Genomic DNA, 23,131 nt, shown 5'->3' with positions numbered 1-23,131 from the left:
ACACACAGCAGCCGGGTAGTTTTCCACCTTCCTTTTGGGTTGTTGGAGGTTTGGCTGCTCTCCCCCAGGGGCTGTGGAAGGGCTGGAGCAGGGAAAGCCATCCCAGGGGTGGGATCTGGCCATGGGCAGCTCCATCCCAAACACCCCTGGAGACCTCCTGGGAGAGCTGGAACTTCTCCAGGTGGATTGAAGCACAGGAGGTGCCTTCAAGGCAGCTCAGCCACATCCCATGGCAAATCCCAGGGATCAGGGATGTTTGGGCTCATCCCAAGGCTGTGCTGTGACTTCCACCCAAGGCTGGCACCCCAGAGGAGGGGGGCCCATCCAGCTGTGCCCAAAGCACATCCCAGGAGAAAAGCAGGACGCCAGGAGTGCTCCAAGGTGGGCTGATCCCACCTGGAGCTCCAGGTCTGGAGGGCAGAGCAGCGAGGCCGGGGGCAGGGATCAGCTCCAATCCCTTACTCAGCATTTGCAAAGCCCCACTCACTGTGGAGGGGATTTCAGATTAAGCTCTTTAAGCAACAAAGCAAGATCTCTCTTTTAAAGCTCTGCTTAATCCCATAATCCTGAGGGAAGGCCTCTCCTCCCCCTGGGGAAAAAGGAGAAGCAGGTTTTTTGCTGAGGGAGACATAATGACTTCATCCCCACAAAATCAGGTGATATTTGCTGATTAGACACAGAAGGCCTTGAGGGAAGCTGGGTTTTGGATAACAACTTAAAGATCTTGAAGGAAAAAAACAGATACCCCCAAAACCACCCTAAAACCACGGGAGGAGACAATGGGAAGGGGAAAGGATCCTGCTCTGGTGGCCTTGAGGTGCAAAGAGCAGAGCAGGTTTGCCTTGGCTGCAGGAGGGACTCAGGATTCTGTTATGGGACAGGGAGCAAAATCCCCCGTGCATGGCTGGGAACCATTTGGGATGGCCCAGGGCAAAACTCAGCTCTTACAGGGAACAACCCCCAGATAGTATGGGGTGGAAGGGACCTCCAGCCCAAGCTCCTCTCTCGGGGTCAGCAGTGGGGTCACTCTGGGGCTTGTCCAGGTCACAAAACCCTGCAGGGCCGAGGCAGCCCCGCAGCCAGACCTTCCCAGGGAGTGATGCCGGGCAGGGAGGGAGGGAGGAGCTGCCACTGCCCTGTCCAGGAGATTTGGGATCTCCAGGCACAGGGAAAACAGAACAAAAGGAGCACAAAGCCAGCACAGCCCGGCCCTCGCTGCCTGGCTTTGAAGGCTTTAGATGGGAGATAAGAAACATCAAAAACTCACATTGTGTTATCAAAGGAGTGAAGTCTGCAAACAGCCTAGAAAATCCGGAATCCTATTGATAAAAAATAATCTCTGAACAATGTGAACGCTCATTTTCTGTCTCACACTGATTCTGCTACGAACATTTCTGAGTTTATTCAGCACTACTCGTAGTTAAAGTGATTTCAGCACTAATATCCAAAGGAAGCAGCCAGTGTGAGCTGGAAGCCTGTTAGAGATGTGGAACAGGTGACTCCTGCCAACATTCCTCCAGAACTGCTCCTCCCTGGGTTCAAGTTTGGGGTCTCAGTCTGCAAGAGAGAAAAACACTGCTGGGAGCTGCTTGTGTCAAGGGAAATGGAACAGCTCCAATTGCAGGAGCTGTGGGGTGTTTAATGAGCTCCTTGGGCCATCCCACACCTGAGAAAGGAGCTGCAGGTGTTCCCTCTGAGGAATCAGGCACAGAATCTCCGGGGGTGGAAGCACCCACTGGGATGCAGCCCCCAGCACCCCCACCCTGGGCACCCCCGGCTGCGCTGGCCAAATGCTCCTGGAGCTGCAGCAGCCTCAGGCCAGGACCTTTCCATGGGAATAATCACACGGACTCAAGTTTCTTCATGGTGGAAAAAGCCCCCTCTTCATTCACATCACTCATTTTTATAGTTTTACAGACCTCGTGGGGGACTCCTGTTGGTCAGGAGCTTCTTGCTAATTACTTTATTGGCCAGTAACAAGTTGTTACCCTCTATTGATTGGTTACTCAAACCCTGGGGTGTACGTGCAGGAAAAGTTGTTTGTGAGAGATAGTTTTCATTTTTCTATCTAAGGTGTAAAAACAGTTCATACAGATGCAGGTTGTTTTTTCCCAGGCATCGATTGTTATGTTAATGAACTGCTCACACCAGAATTGCTTTCACATGAGAACTTGCAAAGGCTTAGCCCGACAAAGCCAGCCACTGATTTTAGGAGAGCAGGCCTGATTTCATGAGGCCTTTCTTTAGAGTTTTTTTACCTTTCTGTAACATCTTTCCCTGGGGAAGACAAGTCTGCCCCAAGCTCCATCACCCAACGCTGCCAGCAGCCCGTGCTGGTGGCTGAGCAGGGGAGAAGCAGCCCTTGCTGCCTCACAGGAGGGTGTGGGGGTCAGTCAGAAAGAGAAAAGAGGGATTGGGGTTTTACCTGCCCAGCTTGAGCCTGCAAAAGAAGCTAATAAAACAAAAGTCCAAGTGAAACCTCCAGGCTCAAACAAATACATCTCCACTGCTCTGGCTCTCAGCCACAGGATGGTTGGAGCTGGGATGGAGCTGTGTGAAGAGCTGCCCCCAGTCCAGAGGGGCTGAGGAGGATGGGAGCCCCCAAACCCCTGAATCCCACCTGGCTGTGCCCTGCAGGGGAAGAGGATCTGAAGCTGTTTGAGCCCGACCCCCCGGCTGTCCCCTCCTGTCAGGAGCTGTGCAGAGCCACAAGGGCCCCCTGAGCCTCCTTTTCTCCAGGCTGAGCCCCTTCCCAGCTCCCTCAGCCTCTCCTGGGGCTCCAGCCCCTTCCCAGCTCCGTTCCCTGCCCTGGACACGCTCCAGCCCCCAGGGACATCCCGGAGCTGAGGATCCCCAAGGCCAGGATGCACCAGCAGCACGGACTGCACCAAACCCGTTCCACTGCAGAACTTCCCAGCCAGGTCCCATTCCCACAGTTCCTTCCTTCCAGGGGGGCTCAGTGCCAGCCTCCCTCGGTGCCAGCCCGGGCGGGCACGGCCAGGTGCCGGTGAGGCTCGGGAGATGAGCGTGGTTCCACAGGAGGCTCCAGCTCTCCCGGGAAAGGCGCCCCGGGCTGCTCTGGAACAGCTGATTATTGCTGCCTTTGATGCTCCCCCTGCTTCCCAACCAACGCGAGTTCAGCACTGAGATGATTTAACAGCGGAGCCGAGCCCAGCCCCGGCACACAGAGGGGGTTTAGCAGTGCTTGATCTCCCAGATGGTGCCCCAGAGGTGAGGATTGTGTTGTTATCAGCATCCCTAAAAACCCCGGTGATGGGAACAGCAGAGACATGGAAAGGATAGAGCATTTCTCCTGTCAGGATTTCAGCACTTTTTTTTATAAGTAATTGCTGGTTTCTGAATTTTTTCAAGAGTTTCTTTGGTTTTTTGTTTGTTTTTGTGGCGGTGTTTTTTGGTTTAGGTTTTTCTTTTTGTTTCTTTGTTTTTGTTGTGGGGTTTTTTGGTTTGTTTTTGTTTTGTTTTGGGGATTTTTTTCTTGGTTGGTTTTTTTTTTGTTTGTTTGTTTGGTTGGTTTTTAGGGGTTTTTTTGTTTGGTTGGTTTTTTTTTGTTTTTTTTTTTTCCTGGAGGAATTCCTTGCAAACCTTCTCACTGCTTGTTTGTTTTGGTGGGTTTTTTTGGTTTTTTTGGGTTTTTTTATGGTTTTTTTTGTTGTTGCTGTTGTTGTTTTTTGGTTTGGTTTGGTTGGGGTTTTTTTTCTGGAGAAATGCCTTGCAAACCTTCTCATTTACTTCAGTCTGTCCTGAAGCGATGGGGATTTTTTTGTTTAAAGATTTGTATTTAGAAGATGCCCCCAGTCATTGCTCCCTGGGGGTCTGAGTCCCCATGGCCAGGCCACCCCAGCAGCTCTAGAGGGCTTTGAGCCTGTCCTGAAGTGGAACGGGGAGAAGGTGGAAATACATCCTTGAGGCAGAACTCAGCTCCAAGGAATCCCAGCCCTCTGGACTTGGGCCCAGGGATGGGGCCCTGGGTGGTGACAGCCATAAATCCCCTGCACTCCATGGGCTGGAATCCCCCCACTCTCCTTGGCCTCCATGGAGCTGCTGCCCCAGGTTTCAGGGATGGAGCTCTGGCCTGGCAGCAGGAGCTGGGCTGGTGCCTGGCTGGGTCCCCTCCTCCCAAATGTCCCTGCTGGAGCCGGGGCCAGCAGCTCCGGCAGCTCCAGTCCCTGCTGGAGCCCCAGGAGAGGGGGGACCTGCTGGCACCCACCCCTGGGACAGCTCAGCTGCAGCAGGGCCAGGGCTTCCCTAGGAAGATTTCCCTGGATTTATTGCCTCCCCTTTCCCACAGTGAAGGAGCAGAAATGTCCTGGCTGGCTTGGGTCCCTCCCTCTGGCAGCTCCTGCCTCAGTTTGCAGGTGACAAAATGAGGACGATGCCCTTCCTTCAATTAATTCCCATCTCTTCTTCCTTCCCCCTCAGGGCACAGCAGCAGCTCCAACATCATAAATGATTTAGGAGCGGAGCCAGATGAAGCCAAAGCTGATGGATGACAATGCTCTGCTTGGGGGAATGTTTTCCTGCTGGAGGTTTTTTGGAAACAAATATATTTATCCTCATGCAAAATTGAAACACAGCCCCCATTGCAGGTGACTCAGCCCTGAGTCAGGATCCAGTGGGAGCACAGCTGGAAGAGCCCATGGAGCAGCCAGGAGGGCTCCAGGCTGTGCCAGGGGAGGGGCAGCTGGACCTGGCACAGGAGTCCTCAGGGCTCCTCAAATTCTCCCTGGCTTTAAGAGGTTAAAATGATTTCTGCCCATTTTGCCCCTCAGGATGGAACTTCCTGAGTCTCCAGGTTGGGTTTGGAACACCAGGTCCCCCTTTTCAGGAAGTGGCAGCCAGGACACGCTCTGTGCCTTGGCTTTGGGCAAAACCCCCCAAAGCTGGATGTGGGCAGTGCTGGGGGCAGGAAGGAGGATGGGGAACCCCAGCAGCACCATGGGCTGTGATCCAGATCAAAGCCTGTGGAAAAGGGGATGGAATTACAGCTATTCAGTCAAATACACTTAGAGCAGCACAAGCGCATGGGCTGGTCCTGAACTGTGACACTGGAGAGGTTCTCCCAGCCAGGACCTGTCACTGCCCTTGGCAGAACAGAAACCCTCCCTGAACTCAGGTCACTTTTTCCTGGGGTGCATCCCGTTCCCTGAAAGGCTCCCTGAGCAATCCCAGCCCTCCAGCCCGGGTACCAGCCCGTTTTAGCTCCACCAGGGGCAGTTCCAGGTCCCCAATTCCAGGTGTCCCCAAACAGGTTCTGTCCTGGGGCCTTGTGTTCTCTTGTGCCTCTGGAAGTGCTGGGTGTGAGCACAGCCTGGAGAGTTTGGGCACTGGAAGATCCACCCTGAGCACGAGGCACTCCATGGAACTGCAGGAGCAAATCCTGCCCTGGCTGCTCTGGGAGCAGCTCAGACGTGGCCCAGGGGGGTGTCCTGGTCCCACCTGCCTGGCACTGGGGGCTGTGCTGTCCCACAGGGCAGGGGAAAGCCCCGTTTCAGGACATGGCAGGTGCCATTCCCATGGGAACGCCGTGGCACTGCCCCCATGTCACCCACAGTGTCCCCTGCAGTGCCCTCCCTGCCCAGCAGCCGTGGGGAGGAGCAGGGGGGATGGAGGGGATGCAGAGACACACAGAGGATACAGAAGGATGGAGGGAATGTGAGGACATGGGAGATCAGGAGATGGATGGAAGGAGCACAGGGAAAAGATCAAGAAGGATGGAGGGAACACGGGGAGCACGGGGAGAGGAATGGAGGGAGCCCAGGGAGGAGCAGGAGAGGCCTCTCAGCTCCAGTGAGTCCTCCCAGCTGGGCCCTGTGTGACAGGGACAGCAGGGACTGGGTGTCCTGGGGGGCTGCAGAAGACATGGCACCAATACCAAGGACAGGGCAAACACAATTTTCTTTGGAGCCCCCTGGATTCCAAGGGAAGGCACTGTCAGGGAGCTGTGGAGCACCTCACACCACGAGCTGACTCCCGTGGCAGCCCCAGGATCCTCCAGCACCGGGGCTCCTCTCAAGAGCAGCTCCTGCAGCTGCCAGCGCTCCCAGGGGCCAGCAGAGAACTGGGATGGACTGGGAGGGTCCTGCCAGGGAGGCAGGTGTGGGATGGAGGGAATTTAGGAAGGAAGAAGAGGTGCTGAAGGGCTGGGATCCCTCGAGGGGAATGTGGTGGGTCCAGGTGGACACCGAACACACCGAGCCCCAAAATTCCAGCTGATGGTCCAGGGTTAACTGGTGCCTTGTGTCCAGGGCAGGGAACAGAGCTGGGAAGGGTCTGGAGCCCCAGGAGGGGCTGAGGGAGCTGGGAAGGGGCTCAGCCTGGAGAAAAGGAGGCTCGGGGGGCCCTTGTGGCTCTGCACAGCTCCTGACAGGAGGGGACAGCCGGGGGGTCGGGCTGTGCTCCAGGGAACAGGGACAGGAGGAGAGGGAACGGCCTCAGGCTGGGCCAGGGGAGGCTCAGGGTGGACATCAGCAGGAATTTCCCCATGCAAAAGATGGTCAGGCACTGGCATAGCTGCCCAGGGCCCTCCCTCCACCTCCCTGGGGTGGAGTGCCCATCCCTGGCCGTGTCCAAGGCCAGGCTGGACAGGGCTTGGAGCAGCCTGGGACAGTGGAAGGTGTCCCTGCCCATGGCAGGGGTGGAACAGGATGGGCTTTAAGGTTCCTCCAACCCAAACCATGCCAGGATTCTGTGATTTTTTAAAAACATACTCAGGAAAGGCACCCACCATCCATCACCCACCCAAAGTTCTCCCTTCCACCCCACATCTGATAGGAAAGGGCTCTTAAACAACATTTGTGCTTCTCAACTCCTTCCAATCAACCTCCCACCCTCCCTGACAAATCCTGCTCAGCAGCCACACCAGAGGTGCTCTAGGAAAAACTCCTTTATTTTCCTTCTGCTTTAGAAACTCTGTACAGCTTAAGAAAAGAGGTTGCTTTTAAAAACCAATGGAATCCCCATGCCAGGGATGCTCCACCTACAGCAGCAGGCACACCCAGCTGGAGCCCAGCAGGGCTCTGAAGGACTGGAGCTGGTGTTTAGGGCTGCTGAGAGTGGGGTAACACTGCTCCTGAACCTCATTCCCAAAGCCATGAGGTTTGAAGACACCTGGAGAGGTATCAGAAGCTGCAGCTGGTATCTATAGGGGTGCTGTTACACCATTCCCAAGGTTTGGCCTCTTGGGAATGGGGTTTTTACAGGAAATGGCACCAGTGTGTAAAATACCTGAACCTGAACAAAGTCCCTAAAATGATGCTTCCAGCAGAGATCAGCTTTTGGATCCAGGTCTGGCTGTGGCCCTGACCCAACCTTGTGGGGCTGAAATCCCCTGGCATTTTTCCTTGGGGATGTGGAATGTTTTGCTGCCAGTCTCTCCTTACACAGGAGTCCAAGGAACCCTCTGGCCCCACATCCCACTCCAAACATTCCCCACTGAGGAGATCCCAGCACTGCCCACCCCCCACCCCCGCTGCTGAACCAGTTCTGATTTATCTCAAGAGAAGAACATTATCAGTATTTTCACCCAGGAAGCCCCAAAACCAGGAGGGAAGGGTAAAATCCAGGCTGGACCCCCTTCCCAAACATCAGGATAATCCAGGTGGGTGGATCCAAAATGGGTGTCAGCCCGAAATGGAGTCTTGGGGAGCCCAGGGTGGGGGAGCCCAGCCCTCAGCACCCCGAGGTGTCCCGGGCCTTGCTCTTCCGCTGGAATCTCACATCCAAGGGGTCGAATCCGCGCTCCCTGGCCCCAAAGAGGGCCCAGGGAGGAGTCCTGGCCGTGTACTCAGCTGCTGTGAAGGTCCTGGAGCCGCCGCTGCGCTGGTGCTCCCTGACCAGCTCCTGGAACCGGCCGTAGTCGATCCAGGTCCTCCACTCGCCATCCACCCGGAACTGCAGGAGAGACACAGTGAGGGAGCACCAGCCCCAGGCTGTGCTGAGCAGCTGCTGGGGACAAACTGGGATCCCCAGCCGGGGTTTTTGTGATTCTGCATCACAGGGAGCTGCAGGTAAAGCCATCCAGAGGCTCCTGTAGGACACAGCTTCAGCAGGAAAACAGGAGGGACTCATGTGCATAAACACCCAGAGCCAGCAGGGAACTGATCCTCCACCTCTGCTCTGCCCTTGTGAGACCTCTCTGCAGAGCTGCTTCCAGCTCTGGAATTCTCAGCACTGGAACAACCTCATCCTGCTGGAGCAGGCCCAGGAGTGCTCCCAGCAGAGCCCTCTGCTCTGGAGCCAGGCTGGCAGAGCTGGGGGTGCTCACCTGGAGAGGAGAAGCTCCAGGGAGAGCTCAGAGCCCCTGGCAGGGCCTAAAGGGGCTCCAGGAGAGCTGGAGAGGGACTGGGGACAAGGCATGGAGGGACAGGACACAGGGAATGGCTCCCAGTGCCAGAGGGCAGGGATGGATGGGAGATTGGGAATTAGGAATGGATCCCTGGCAGGGTGGGCAGGCCCTGGCACAGGGTGCCCAGAGCAGCTGTGGCTGCCCCTGGATCCCTGGCAGTGCCCAAGGCCAGGCTGGACAGGGCTGGGAGCAGCCTGGGACAGTGGGAGGTGTCCCTGCCAGGACAGGGGTGGCACTGGATGGGCTTTGAGGTCTCTGCAACCCATCCCAGGATCCTGTGATATCTCCATGAGGGCTGCACTGTTGGATGCTTTGCTGGAGCCTTCAAAGTATCAGATCCTCCCCCACTTTCCAGGAGGGAGGCTCCTAAAATGCCTTCCCAGGTGCCTGCCCTTGCCGTTGACACTTCCATGGGAAAGCCCTCGGTGTGGGAGCTGGGAGAGCTCTGCAGGACAGGTGTGCATTTGGGGTCACACCCAGGTACCCCTGAGGAGAGACCTTGCCAAGGTCACCCCAACCCCAGCGTGGGCCTGTGGCTGCAGGGCAGCCCAGCTGGGACAATGGCCCAGGAGCAGCACCAGAGGCACGTGCCAAGGGATTGGGATGGATTTGGGATGGATTTGGGATGGATTTGGGTGACTCTGGACAGGGCAGGAGGGCTGTGGTTGGGAATGGGGGAGATGAAGAGGTTTAATGACACAAATCCTCTTTCCATGTGAAGAATGGCTCACTTTGACAAGCTGGAGCTGCATTTGTCTCCCAGACCTGCTCTGCCCGTTTAGCCCCAGCCTTGGCTGAAGCCTCAATTAGGATTTATCTGAGCTGAGAGCTTATTACGCATTTCATCCAAAAAAAGAGGGAAAACAGACCGGCTCCTTGGTTACTGTGGGCTTTTTTCCCCCCAAACTTGATGGCTGTGCATTTCAAATGGCACTTGACTTTGTGCCCAAGAGCTAAAAGCTTTTTTGGTTGGGAAAACTGCTGACAGCCCTGAAATTCTGCACTCAGCCGTGGCTGATGCTCCTCCATCCCTGCCCAGGGAATCACAGCGCGTCCCTGCAGGGGTGGAGCCAGGAGGGGACACTGCAGAATCACAGCACTGGGAACCACTCCTGCCATCAGCCAAGGGGCCAAGGCTCATTTCTCTCGTGCCAGGGTGGGGACGTGTGTGAGGCCACCAGGAGAGCAGTGGCAGAGGAGACATCGTGGCACCTGTAAAGGAAACATCCTGATCCCAAGGAGGATCAGGGCTCTGCAGAGCTGGGTTCCCCCCAGGGCTGGGGAGGTGACAATGTCACACCTGACACCAAACTCTGCTCCCTCCGGGTTTGACCCATGAACACTCAGCAAATTAAAGGGCAAACCCCAAACCAGAGGATCCAGCAAAGCCTTTAAGGCCCAAGGGGGATGGGCCTCCCACTGCCAGAGGGTTGGATGGGACATTGGGAGGGGCTGGGATGGAATTCCCAGAGCAGCTGTGGCTGCCCCTGGATCCCTGGCAGTGGAAGGTGTCCCTACCCATGGCAGGGGTGGCACTGGATGGGTTTGAGGTCCCTTCCCACCCAACCCCCTCCATGATTCTGTTCCCCATTTCCACCAGAATAACCAAGCTGGGATCCATTCCAAAGCAGATCAATCAATAATCACCATTTTTAGTGCAGTGACAACACAGCCATGAACCACAACACCAGAGGGACAAGTGTGTCATGGAGAAATGGCTCCTGCTGAGGAATAAATCCCAAACCCAGAGTGGGAAAGAACAGCCTCAATTGCCCTACTGGGATTTACAGCTTGGATTTAACAATGTTGAGATTGTTCCACAGGGAACAAAAGATTTTCGGCTCAAAGCAGTTTCACAGCATCCATTTAACAGGTGAGCCAACCCTAAACATCCCTGGGATCCCACCCCAATATGGGTGGGTGTTTTAGGGAACTGTTCACTGCCTGTGGAGCCCTTCAGGGTGATAAATACATTGACACAAGGTAAATGGCTGAGAGCCCTCCCCTGGTTCTTCTCTGAGCTGGAATCACAGAGTGCCACAGCTGCTTCAACTGGCCCTGGGCTGGCCTGGAAAGGGAAACTCTCCCTCGCTGAGGGCCCTGCCCAGCACTGGGGTGACTCAGGAGCCTTCCCTTGGAGCTCCTGCAGCCCCTGAGCTCCAGTCCCAGGGTCCCAACAAACACTCCTCCCCACAGACGTGGCACTGATGCACAGCCAGGAAAACCCTGATGGAATCCTGAAGATGCTCCAGAGCAAGGAGCACTGCTCCAGGCAGGCATTAATGATGGGATACAAGAGGCACAAGAATGAGGGGAAATGAAATCTCAGTGTGGGCCAGGCTGGAAGGGAGCGCAGAGGGTCCCTGGTGCCAGCTCCCAGCTCAGGCAGGGCCATCCCAGAGCACAGGGCACAGCATTGTGCCCAGAGGGCTCTGCAGGATCCCCGCTGAGGAGACTCCAGCCCCTCCCTGGGCAGCCTGTTCAGGGCTGGGCAGTGCCCAGGGCAGAAGTTCTGCCTCCTGGGCAGGGGCAGCTCCTGGGCTCCGGCCCTGCCCGTGGCTCTGGTGCCACTGCTGGGCCTGGAGCAGAGCCTGGGCCCTGCTCTGCCCTCCCTGCACACAGGGACAGCCAGGGCTGAGGGCCCCTCTCAGCTGGGGCTCCTCTCCAGGCTGAGCAGCCCCAGCTCCCTCAGCCTTTCCTGGTGTAAGAGACGATCTGAGGTTTCCCTCATTTGCCTCAGGACCATCACAAGAACAGAGAACAGGACCACTGAAGACCCTAATCGGAGTTGTGGCCTGGTTGAGGTGGATGCTCACAAGGGATTGCTCACAGCTGTGACCAGCAGGGCCTGCCAAGGGGCAACACGCCCTGTATGCCTGCACCTGCTTCATGACAATGGCCCAGGGATTTCCCCACCTCTCGGCCAAATGAACTTTCAGAGGTAACTCTGGTAGCACCCCCATGGAAAATCCTTCATCTGCTCCACTACCACTGTGATGGACAGAGATTGAAGCCCCCTCCCAAGGACTGAGACCCCCATAATTCTGGTACAGGGGTGCTGGCCTGACTGAAGCAGAACACTGCCAAGTGTTGCCTGCAGTTGTGTTCACTGGACCTAGACTGCTTTCCCATAAAACCAGTCCTGAAACAAAGGGTCCCACTCACTGCTGAGAACATGAACTGTCTGTACCCGTCTTCAATACCTGTTCCCCCTCAGCAATTTCAAGAGACTTGTTCTTTATTGTATCTGTTCCCCCTCAGCAATTTCAAGATCTGTTCTCCCCTCAGCAAAGGACTATAATAGATCCCTGAGTTAACCAGGACTTTGAGATTCTCCCCAATGTCACAAGGCGAATTTCCCATCGACTGGAGCATGAGGATTTTGTCTCTATGTTTGGTAGCTATATGCTCTCTCTCTCTCTCTCTCTTATCTCCTTCTAATCCCTCTATCGCATTTGCTGTGGTCATTCAATAAAAGGTGTATTTGTTTTGATCAATACTGAATCCCCTCTGTGTTGTTTTTTGCACTCTGAGTTGAGCTAACAAACCCTCACGACCTCCTGCTTGTACGAGCTGACTGTGACACCTGGGCACCGAGATGCTCCAGGCCCTCCTCATCCTCCCAGCCTGAGCTGGCCCCGCTCCAGGAGCTCTGTCCCTGCTGTGCTGAGGATCCAGAGCTGGACACAGCATCCAGAGCTGCCCCGGGGCTGGGATCCCTCCCTGACCTGCTGGCCAGGACAATGAATTAATTAATTACCAGTTCATTAACCCCAGGACACCACTGGCCCCCAGGGCTCTCTGCTGACCCAGGGACAGCTCAGGGTCCCCCAGGCCCCTTCCTGGCACCGCAGCAGGGCTGGAACAGGACAGCCCCAGGACAGGGCTGGGCTGGCCTGGGACAGGGCCTGTCCCTCACATAGCCCCGAGCCAAACTGGGAGAGATCCATGGATCCATACATCCAGACTGGGATAGATCCATACAGCCAAACTGGGATAGATCAATAGATCCATGTATTCAAACTGGGATATATCCAAACTGGGGTATATCTAAACTGGGATATAGCCAATATGGGATATATCCATGTATCCAAACTGGGATGTAGCCAAACTGAGATATATCCATGTATCCAAATTGGGACAGATCCATACATCCAGACTGGGATATATCCATATATCCAAAGTGAGACAGATCCATATATCCCTACATCCAAACTGGGACAGATCCATGTATCGATATATTCAAACTGGGATAGCTCCATACATCCAGACTGGGATATATCCATCCATGCAAGCTGGGATATATCCATCAGAAACTGGGATTAAATGGGGAGCCAGGTTCCCTGGAAGCATCTGCAGAGCCTGGCTGAGCCCTCCCTTTGCTCCTGAACTGCCAGGAGTGGCCCTGACCAGGACAATTCCATCACTCCTCTTTGGCAGTAGATTCACAGCTGCTCTCACTGCAACAGGAGCAGCTCCTGAAATCCATCAACATTCCTGAAGGAGAAGAGCCATACTCCAGATTGCTTTCCTTATCAACATATTTGCAGAGGCAGTTTGGGGGGGTGGGAGCATGTGCACAGATTAAGGACAGTCCAGGAGGACCATGCACTACAATCCCCCAGACATGAGCACTGCTGAGAAATAATCCCAGGTGTATCTGACAGGATAAAATATGGGAGAGAGGCTGGGATGTGACACAGGGAATGCTGAGGAATGGAAGGCAGCTAAAACCAATTAGTTTGTCCTACCAAGGGTAATGTTGTACTTCCCTCAGAGCCAACCATGCTGGCACAAGGAGGCTCCTCCTGAGCCACTCACTCCAGTCCTGCACCACACACATCCTGAGGATTTTCAGGGAAGGACTGAAGAGCACAGGAGAGAGTGGAGCAGAGCAGGAGGAAAAGAAAGAAAAGGCTGTGAGGGCTCCTGCAGGGCTGGAAGCCCAGGGTCCATCCTGGATGGAGAAGTCCCCTCCTTGGAGCTGTGCTGCCCTCCAGGATCCCAGGGGAGCACAGGGGGAGTGGGGGAGACCCCCGAGTTCAGGGGCTGCTCAGCTCCTCTTTGGTGAGAATCCTACAAACAGTGGGGTTGGAAAACTCCTCCAGGATCACCAAGTCCAACCATCCCCAAAGCACTGCCAAGGCCACCACTAACCCATGTCCCCAAGTGCCACATCCACAGGGCTGTTAAACCCCTTCCAGTGAGAAATGTTCCCAGTATCCACCCTGAGCCTGCCCTGGCCCAGCCTGAGGCCATTCCCTCTTGTCCTGTTGAGGATTCAAGGATACGAAGTCCTCAAATCCAACAAATGGGTTTTTCCTGGGGGATGCACAGGATTCAATGGTTAAATTCAGCAATTTTCACAGAGTTTTAAGGACCATACACCAAAAATAACAATCAGTGGCCAGCAGGGGAACCAGCCCCACAAAAAAACCCACAAAGAAACAAAAAACCCAACCCTGAACAAACAAAACCTGCCCCTTCCAAACCAAACAAAAATCACCACAGAAAAAAGCCCACAAAGCTCCCCCAAAGACAAACCCCCAAAATCACAATAAACAAAAATAAAAGAAAACAACACAATTCCCCAAAAAAATCCAAACATCCTAAAACAGGGGAAAAAACCCCAAACCCAACTGAAATACCAGAAAAAAAAACTCTAAATCTCTCCCCCAAAAATAAACCTGAAAAAACCAAAACCAAGCAAAAAACCCCAAATCAAACAAAAAACCTCAAAGCCAACCAAACCCCAAATGAACCTAAGCTCACCAAAACCAACCAAAAAAAACCCCAAAGCAGACTAAGACTCCTCCCAAAGTAAACCAAACCCCAAAACAAACAAATGCAAAAGAACCCCCCACAAGAAATCCTAAACCAAACCAAAATGGCACACAAAAAACAACCAACAAAACCCAAATGGCACACAAAAAACAACCAACCAAAACCCAAAATGCACACAGAAAACAGCCAACCAAAACCCAAATGGCACACAAAAAACAGCCAACCAAACAAAACCCCAAAGCCACCAATGAAACGCTTGGTGCACAGAGACTGTGACCCACACCCACCTCTGGGGACACACATCTGGGCTGTCAGAGGGACAGACAGACACTGGTGAGCTGTGCACAGGGCTCTCCCAGCTGCTGGAAGTGCAGTCCCACAGCAGCAGCTGGCAGGGGCAGATCCACCCTGCTCTGTGCCTGGCTCACCTGAACTCACCTTCCCAGCCCCCAGCACAGCAACTTCCCTCCTTCCCCAGCCTCTGCCCTGGGAGCACGGAGCACCCTGGGCTGGAAGGAGCTGGGGGCTGGAGCAGGAGCTTTGGGACTGGAGCAGGAGCTGTCAGAGCAGAGGTGACACCCAGAGATCGCCCTGCAGGTGTGGCTGCCAGCCCTGAGCCCTGTGTCCATCAGTGGCCACTTCCCTGGGCACAGCATCAAAAGGGAAAATTATCTGGATGGCTCCGTCCTGAGCTCCTCCATTTCCCTCTGGGGACAGCCCATCCCTGGGATAAAGCAGCAGCTTTGCACCTTCCCGCAGGCTGCCATCAAACACAGCACACTGCACCAGCTCCCCAAGACAAACAAATAATTCCCAGAATTATGACCCCTTTCTCACCTCATTAAGGCTCACAGTTATTTAAGGCTCCCCTTGTTTGACAGGGGAAGTGACTGAACTGGATTCACTCAGCAAAACAAGGAGAAATATTGTGTGAAATTACACTGAACAGGGTCACAGTGCTTGGCAAAAGCCTGCAAACTCCTCCTTTTGAATTATAATCCCAACCTCAGGCTTTAGGAGGGAATTGAGCCGGTTTTTAAATTGCAGGTGAGGTAAGAGATGGTAATAATGGCCTTAAGATGAAGGAGGGCAGGGATGGATGGGATATTGGGAAGGAATTGTTCCCTGTGAGGGTGGGCAGACCCTGGCACAGGTGCCCAGAGCAGCTGTGGCTGCCCCTGGATCCCTGGCAGTGCCCAAGGCCAGGCTGGACAGGGCTTGGAGCAGCCTGGGACAGAGGGAGGTGTCCCTGCCATGGCAGGGGTGGCACTGGGTGGGGTTTAGGTCCCTTCCCACCCACACCATTCCCTGACTGATCCCACAAGCAGTGAGATGCCAGGCACACAGAGCTGAGTTTCTTCACATCCCAGTCCATGGGGCTGAAGGAAAACCAGCACAGGGACACAGCCCTGGGAACAACCAAGCCTTCAACCCCTCAGCAGCTCTGCAGACAGGATCTGGGAGCAGCCACCAGCACCACAGTTCCCATCAGTTTTAGCTGGGAGCAGTGAGCAGCCCTGCAGTTCCACCCTCAGCGACTTCAGCCTGTGCCCAGGAGCCATCCGAGGTGTCAGGGCAGAGGGAACTCCTCCAGAGGCAGCACATGGAATGCCTGGAGATGGAATGCACTGTTCTGGAGATGGAATGCACTGTTCTGGAGATGGAATTCACTGTTCTGGATCCCCAAAGAGGGGACAACCTGAACTGCCCTGAGCTGAGCCCAGCAGAGCCACAGCCCACGGGATCCTGTGCTGACCCCCTGTCCCCGGGGTGCTGTTCCAAGAGAAGGTTCCTTATGGCAGATTTGGGGTTTTTAATCCCTGCCCAGCTGCAATGGAGCCAGGGCTCCACCTGGCAGCTCCCACTCCCAGAGATGGATGTCAGACAACTTCAGCACAATGGAGAGCTGCTTATCATTACTGACACAGCCAGGCCAGCAGAGCCACCTTCCTGCTGCCAGGAGACAAGGGAGAAAACCTTTGGGAATTCCACCATTCCCGGCTCACAGCTGCTCCAAGGAGGCTGCTTGGCTGCTGAGACACCTTGTCCACAGCTGGGGTCACCCTGTCCACACTGGGCTCCACGCCATCCCCTGCTCTGCTACAGATCCCAGGATGTTCCATCTCTTTGTGGCCCTCTCCTCCAGGTTTGGTTTCCCTGTGGTGCTGTCCCTGGATCACAAGGACAGCTCCCACTCTCTGAAGGACAGAGGCAGGAAGGAGCTGAACGTGACGGACTCCTTGTGCCTGATGCACCCTTGTCAGGGGATGTGCAGCTGGCAGTGAAGTGCTTCCTCTTCCTCCCTAAATACAGCTGGGATGCTCAGCGTGGGATGCTGCACGGAACACGTCAGTGCCTGTCCCTGAGCTGTGCCTGCACCGGGAGGAAAAGGCCAAGTCCCTCCTGGCTGGGATGATTTTGTGGATGAAGGACAGGGATGGGCACCTCTGGCCAGGCTGGTGCCTGTCCCCAACACCTGCCCTGGAGGTGCTGTGACACCCCAGCACTACAGCCACACAGAATCCTGGGCTGCTTTGGGCCCATCCCACCCCTGCCATGGCAGGGACACCTTCCATGATCCCACAGAGCTCCAAGCCCCATCCTGGCCTTGGGCACTGCCAGGGATCCAGGGCCAGCCCCAGCTGCTCTGGGCACCCTGTGCCAGGGCCTGCCCACCCTCACAAGGGAGTTTGGGTATGGGAAATGACCTTATTGAAGGGATGTCCCCAACAGCCTGTCCCTTTGTGGATGCCACGGTGCCCCTGCCATGCTGGGGAACACAAGGCTATCCCAGAGCACATCCAGCAGGGAGAGAACCCAGCTGGTGAGGCAAGGGAGGGCTGGAGCACAGAGCTGCACCTGCAGCACGAGGGAGTGCCTGGAGCCAGAGAGGGACACTCTGCCTGTGCAGTCTTGGCTGTGGGCTGGAGGGAGGTGGGTGCTGGTCCCTTCTCTCAGGAACAAGCGACAGCACAAGCAGAAACAGTCAAAAATTGTGCCAGGGGAGGTTCAGGTTGGATATCAGGGAAAATTTCCTCACTGAAAGGGAGGTCAGGGCCTGGCACAGCTGCCCAGAGCATGAGGTGGAGTCCCCATGCCTGGAAGTGTCCCAAAGGTGTGTGGATGTGGCAAGTGGGGACATGGTGGTGGTGCTGGGTGGCCAGCTGGACTTAATGGTCTTGGAGAGCTTTCCCAACCAATCCCAGGTCTGATTAATGAAGACAGAAAGGGCTGATGGCAGCAGGGTGCTGAGCCCACGCTTCTCATGTCACCCTGTGAGCTGAGACCTCCAGACAGAGCAGGCACTGGAATTTCAGGAGCATTCCCTGAGCTTTGCATCCCCCCATGAGCTGGAAATCAGCCCTGGGGTCCCAGGGGTGCTCAGACATGGAACCCTCCTGTCCTGCCCCAGAGCTCTGGCATCCCAGTGCCTCAGCCTGCCTGGGGGCAGCAGCAGCACTGACTGACCTGGCCAGAAACTGGTGCTGTAAAGCCCCAGGGAGCTGGGAAACAACCACCTGCTCCAGGGGGGAAAGGGTTAATGAACAAAATGGGCTGGAAGTGCTTTGGGACAAGGATAGGGTGGAACACACATGGAAAGTAAATCCAGCACCTTAGGGCACAGGGATTTAGTCCAGAAATGACCAAGATATTGAATTTCCTTCAGAGAAATCCTCCCTGCAAGGCAGCTGCAGCTCCTTCCCCCTTCTCAGGAGCTCTTTTGGTCCTCCTGAGGGTGCACTGAGTGTCCCAAGCAGGAACAGCAGCAGCCCCAGGCCTGTCTCTGGAAAAGGTCCCTGGAATTAACTGTTCCATTAGAAAGTTGCTGCTGCGTCCATATCTCAGCTCATTAGTTCAAAGTGATGCCATAAATCCCATTTTTGTGACCATGGTTTATGGGATTTACTCAAAAGCAAAGAGAATTACTCAAGAATTCAGCACTGTTGCTACAGAATCAAAGAGGATGGAGCCCAAACACCAGGCAGCTCCCAAAGAGGGATGGGAACCAGGGGAAGGCCAGGAGGAGGATGCAGGAAGGGCAGGGAAGGGGAGATCCCAGCCAAGAAAAGGCTGCCCCCAGCTCTGACTGTCCCCACTCATCCCTCAGGCTCCAGCAGGACCCACCCATCCCTGGCAGGGCCCAAGCCAGGTTGGACAGGGCTTGGAGCAGCCTGGGACAGTGGGAGGTGTCCCTGCCATGGCAGGGGTGGCACTGGGTGGGCTTTGAGGTCCCTCCCCACTGAAACCAGCCTGGGATCTGAGGAGCTGACACCCAGTGCCCCAAAGCCATGGAAATTCCAGTAAGAGATGGAGCCTCAGGGCATGGGGGGCAGGGCACAGGGGCTGTTCTCTGGGGTGATCCTTGGGGTGTGGGAAGGGGAAGTGAAATCCAGCATCTGGCTGTGAGCATTCAGTTTTTAGACTTTTTGAGCTCCCCTGGGATGCAAAGCTCTCTGAGGTTCAAGTGGGACCCATCCTCCCCTGAGGGCTCCCAGGAGCAGCTCCCAGAGAGCAGAACCCACTGGTGGCCAGCAGGGAAAGGGATGTGTGTGGGGGAAAGGACCTGGAGGCTGAACAGGAGAGTTTTAGGACCCTGCAGGCCCCCAGGTGCCCCAGTTCCCATTTGGGGGCACCCCGTGACCTCCAGAGAGAGAAAATAACACCAGACACACACCCTGCAGTTTGCTTTCCTTAAAATCCCTTTTCTCCCTAAATCCCTGCCCTTAAGAGAGACTTCCCTCTTGAGCTGTCACTCATCACAAGCAGGTGCCAATCAACGAGTCCCATCCACTCAGGTAGCAGCTGTGGGATGGATTATTCCTGACATTCCCAGACCCCTTCCTACACGCTGGCATTCAATGACAGCATTAAACTTATCAGGAGCATTGTTTGAACACCTCCAAACTCAGACCTAGAAAAACACAGTGAAATAAATCACATTTCTTAATGATTTTTATCACACTCTTCCGGCGAGTCCTTAATTTTTTAAGGACCCCTTTGATTTTGCAATTACTCCAGTTTGATCCCAGTCCCAGAGCACAGGTTTTTACTGCAAATAATAGGCACTGACAGATTATATTCTCCACTAGAGCCTGAAACTCAAAAATTAAACCCTAATGAAAATAAATTTATTTTTTATTAGCTATTTTAGCACCGAGGACAGATTGCTTCCCACAGACACCCTCTGCTAATGGCTGTGGAAGTAGAAGCAGCTGTTGAATTCCTCCTGGACAGGTACCAATTTATTCTCTTTGCTAATGGTGTTACTTAAATTCTGCCTCAAGAAGGTTTCTGCAATCTGTTTGTTTGCTTTCCTGGACCTCACAATGCAAAAGGAGATTTTGCTTTCTCAGGAACAGTTGCCAGTGGCAACAGCCAGGAGTGAGACTGTAAATAAAGCCAATTTAAGGTGAGATCAAACACAACCAGTGCCAGGTGTGCTGGTTTTCTCTGCTCCCTCCCAGCTGCTCTATTTGCAGATTCCAAACTAGTTTTAGATTGCATATTTGGGAGAAATTCCTCCCTGGGAGGGTGGGCAGGCCCTGGCACAGGGTGCCCAGAGCTGTGACCTTGCAGTGGCTGCCCCTGGAGCCCTGGCAGTGCCCAAGGCCAGGCTGGACATTGGGGATTGGGGCTCTCTGGGATCATGGAAGGTGTCCCTGCCATGGAATGGGATGGGCTTTAAGGTCCTTCCAACCCAAAACATTCCAGCAATCAACAATTTCATCAGGTGCCCAGCTGGCACATTATTATCTTTTTCTGCTGTCCTTCTATTAATCTTTTCTGAAGCTCAGAAAGCAAATATGTACTCATTATTTTTCATTTCCTGCATCCTTTAAATTTTTTTTTTGGCATTTCACTTGTATTTCATTTAATTTCCTTTCCAGTACTTGAAGGGGAGACAAACCTTCCCAGTAGGACCTATTGCAAGGGCTGATGGATTTAAACAGCAGCAGGGTCGATTTCCATTGGATATAAGAGAATTTTTCACCATGAGGGTGGTGAGGCCCTGGCAGAGGTTGCCCACAGAAGCTGTCATGACAGTGCAGACCCCAAGGAGCATATCCAGGTAAGGGAGCTGGGAAGGGGCTGGAGCCCTAGGAGCAGCTGAGGGAGCTGGGAAGGGGCTCAGCCTGGAGAAAAGGAGGCTCAGGGGGCCCTTGTGGCTCTGCACAGCTCCTGACAGGAGGGGACAGCCGGGGGGTCGGGCTGTGCTCAGGGAACAGGGACAGGAGGAGAGGGAACGGCCTCAGGCTGGGCAGGGGAACCTCAGGGTGGATTTTGGGGAAAATTCCTTCCTGGAATTTGTTGTCCAGCCCTGGCACAGCTGCCCAGGGCAGGGGTGGAGTGCCCACCCCTGGAGGGGTTTAACAGCCCTGGGATGTGGCACTAGGGGACATGGGGCAGTGTGGCCTTGGCTGGGGCAGTGGTTGGGCTTTTCCAACCCAAATGATTGTGTGGTTCTCTGATTCAAATGTGGTGATTCTGCCTCTGGAAAGGTGGCTCAGGGCAACAGGAAAATAACAGAGCATCCCTTGGGTCTGAGTGGCATCCAGGGGTGTGAAGGGCTGGAATCCCGGGGCACACCATGGATTCTCATGGCCAGTGACTGGAGGGGCTTGGGAAGCTTTGGAATGGGGTGCCCAGGGCAGGGGTGGAGTCCCCACCCCTGGAGGGGTTTAACACAGGTGTGCACGTGGCACTTGGGGACATGGGTCAGCGGTGGCCTTGGCACTGCTGGGCTGGGCACAAAGACCCAGAGGGCTTTTCCAGCCTAAACCACTGGGGATAACTCTGGAGAAGAAGGCTGTTAGAAGCAGAGAAGGCAGTGTGTCCTGCCCAGGCAGGCTCACCTTGCTGTGGGCCAGCAGCAGGCAGTTGGAGTGCTCGTGCTCGCAGGCGATGCCGTACTCCGGGAGCAGCCGCGCCAGCTCCTGCACGAAGCTCACCACCTCCCCGTGCCACGGCACGTTGGCCATGGTCAGGCTGCTGGCAGAGCTCTCCCCGCAGTAGGTCACACCCTGGGGACACAGAAACAGGACAGTCAGCTCAGCACCCCCAGCCCTGGCAGTGCCAGCCACAGCAAACCCTGCAGCTGCCGGCTCTGCCCCCTCACACCCGATCCCATGGCAAGGTCACAGATCTCTAGATGGCATCAAAATGGGTCCCTCCTGCAGTGATACATTCCCAAAGCACTGTGCCAGGTGTCCCCAGCAGTGGCACACAGGCTGGGCTTGATCCTGGAACACTGCTTTAACAGGAAAAGGCAGGATGCTCCTGAGTGACCAAGGGACCTTGGAGAAGGTCACGGGGGCTGGAAACGTGACAAGTCTGGCAGAGTCTCATGGGCAACCAATGCCATGTCAGTGGGACACTCCCAGAGATCCTGTCCATGTGCCACAGAGCTCTGGGCCTTTTCCTTCCAAGCCCGGGCTGTGATATTTCTGCCATGCCCTGTCTGTACCCAAGCCCAGCAGGTGCCTGGGTGGGCTGTACCCATCCCGTGCACACGGAGCTGATGGGCACTGGGAGCATCCCTGGCACAGCAGAGACTGAGACAAAGCTCAGTCCCTCCCTGCTGGGAGCACTGGAGCTTTGGGAAGCAGCTTCTGGGTCATGTTCTGGAGGCACCCCCAGAACTGCCCCTCAGAGGTGACACCATTGAAGGACACCTCCCCTGCAGATCCCGGGGTGTCAGAGAAAAGGGGCTCCTGCTCCAAATCCCTCCCCAAACCCCTCCAGCCAGGCATGGACAGAGAGCCTGGAGCAGGACTCATGTCCCTCTGTCCCCACACAGAGCCAGGACTGCTGCTCTGGGGGACTGCTCAGGGAGTGCAACACCTCCAGCTCTCCTCCACCCCATCCACCACCCTCAGCCTCTGAATCCAGAATTCCTGAGGCTGGAAAAGCCCTCCAGGTTCACCAAGTTCAGCCTGTGACCAGTCCCCACTGTGTCACCCAGCTCAGAGCACTGAGTGCCACATCCAAGCCTTCCTTATCCAGCCACACCATTCAGGGACCAGTTACTCCTAATTTGGAGATGTGATCATCTGAACCTCCTAAATTACTGATTTAGTCTCAGCCACGGCCTCAAATTTGCTTTTCCTTTTTTCTCTCCTTCTTTCTATTTTTCCTTCCTCCCTCCCTCCCTGTTTACCCCCTGTATGACACAAAACCCTTGGACAGCACAGAACACTGAAAGTTCCTTGCCCTATAATTTACCCACAGCACAAGCAGCTCGGTGGGTGGTGAGCACTCAGTGTTGCCCACTTGGGGTGCAAACCCTGCTCAGCTTTAGGGTGTCTTTTAATGTCTGCTTGAAAATATTTCACAGCCAGGATCATGATCCCCATCAATTCATCCCAATCAAATAATTCACTGCCAATTTCCCAGCAATTCATCTGCCATCCCTGAGAGGAGATCACACACCATATCCCAGGGCTGGTCACAACCCTGGTGCCCAAAGGACAAACAGAACAAAGGGCTTTTCCTCCAGACACCACCCAGCCCCCTCTGCCCCCCTCTCTGGGTGGTTCCAGCCTCTCTGCTCTTGGGCTGAGCTCTTTTATTCCAGTCACAAAATCCCATCAAGCACCAGCCTTTACAACACAGTTTTACTGATGTTGTGTCTGGCCTGCTCCTGGTTTTCCCCCTGGGAAGAAGACTTTGACCTCTTTAAATGGAATTTGCATCCAGGTTCATGTGTGGCATGACCATGGCAAGGCTCCAGCTGCCACCACGCTCCCAGTTCCTGATTTACCTGCATTTCCCTGGACATAGAATGTGCAGACACATCTTTGCCAACACTTTCAACCAGAGCACAGTGCACACACAGGGCTGCAGGAGCAACAGCCTGCTGCTAATTGGGAACTGTACAAGTTTTGGAAGCAATTACTTTCTCACCCATAAATTTATGAGGGACTCCTCCCATTAATCTGCCCAAGCACCATAACTCAGAGCCAGCCTGCAGGAAGATTGACA

At 54.8% G+C, this 23,131-nt stretch overlaps 1 protein-coding gene across 8 annotated transcripts in view; it reads right to left on the bottom strand.

The window, feature by feature from the left end:
* Nucleotides 1–1,400: 1,400 nt before the first annotated feature.
* LOC120513426 (S-adenosyl-L-methionine-dependent tRNA 4-demethylwyosine synthase TYW1-like) overlaps nucleotides 1,401–23,131 on the bottom strand; it is a 97,400-nt gene continuing 75,669 nt past the window's right edge. For 6 of the 8 annotated variants that reach the window (XM_039732868.1, XM_039732865.1, XM_039732870.1 and 3 more), the window contains exons 16-17: nucleotides 21,004–21,171; nucleotides 7,690–7,911 (exon numbers count right to left, since the gene is read on the bottom strand). In XM_039732868.1, the coding sequence (XP_039588802.1) occupies nucleotides 7,690–7,911; nucleotides 21,004–21,171 (390 nt within the window). Of the gene's footprint in view, nucleotides 1,558–7,541; nucleotides 7,912–21,003; nucleotides 21,172–23,131 lie in introns of those variants that run through there. The other 2 variants (XM_039732871.1, XM_039732863.1) reach the window with 2 other exon arrangements.

The sequence above is a fragment of the Passer montanus genome, unplaced genomic scaffold (genome assembly GCF_014805655.1).
Source record: "Passer montanus isolate IOZ18808 unplaced genomic scaffold, ASM1480565v1 scaffold81, whole genome shotgun sequence".
Lineage (NCBI taxonomy): Eukaryota > Metazoa > Chordata > Aves > Passeriformes > Passeridae > Passer > Passer montanus.
This window is presented reverse-complemented; position numbering and strand designations above follow the sequence as displayed.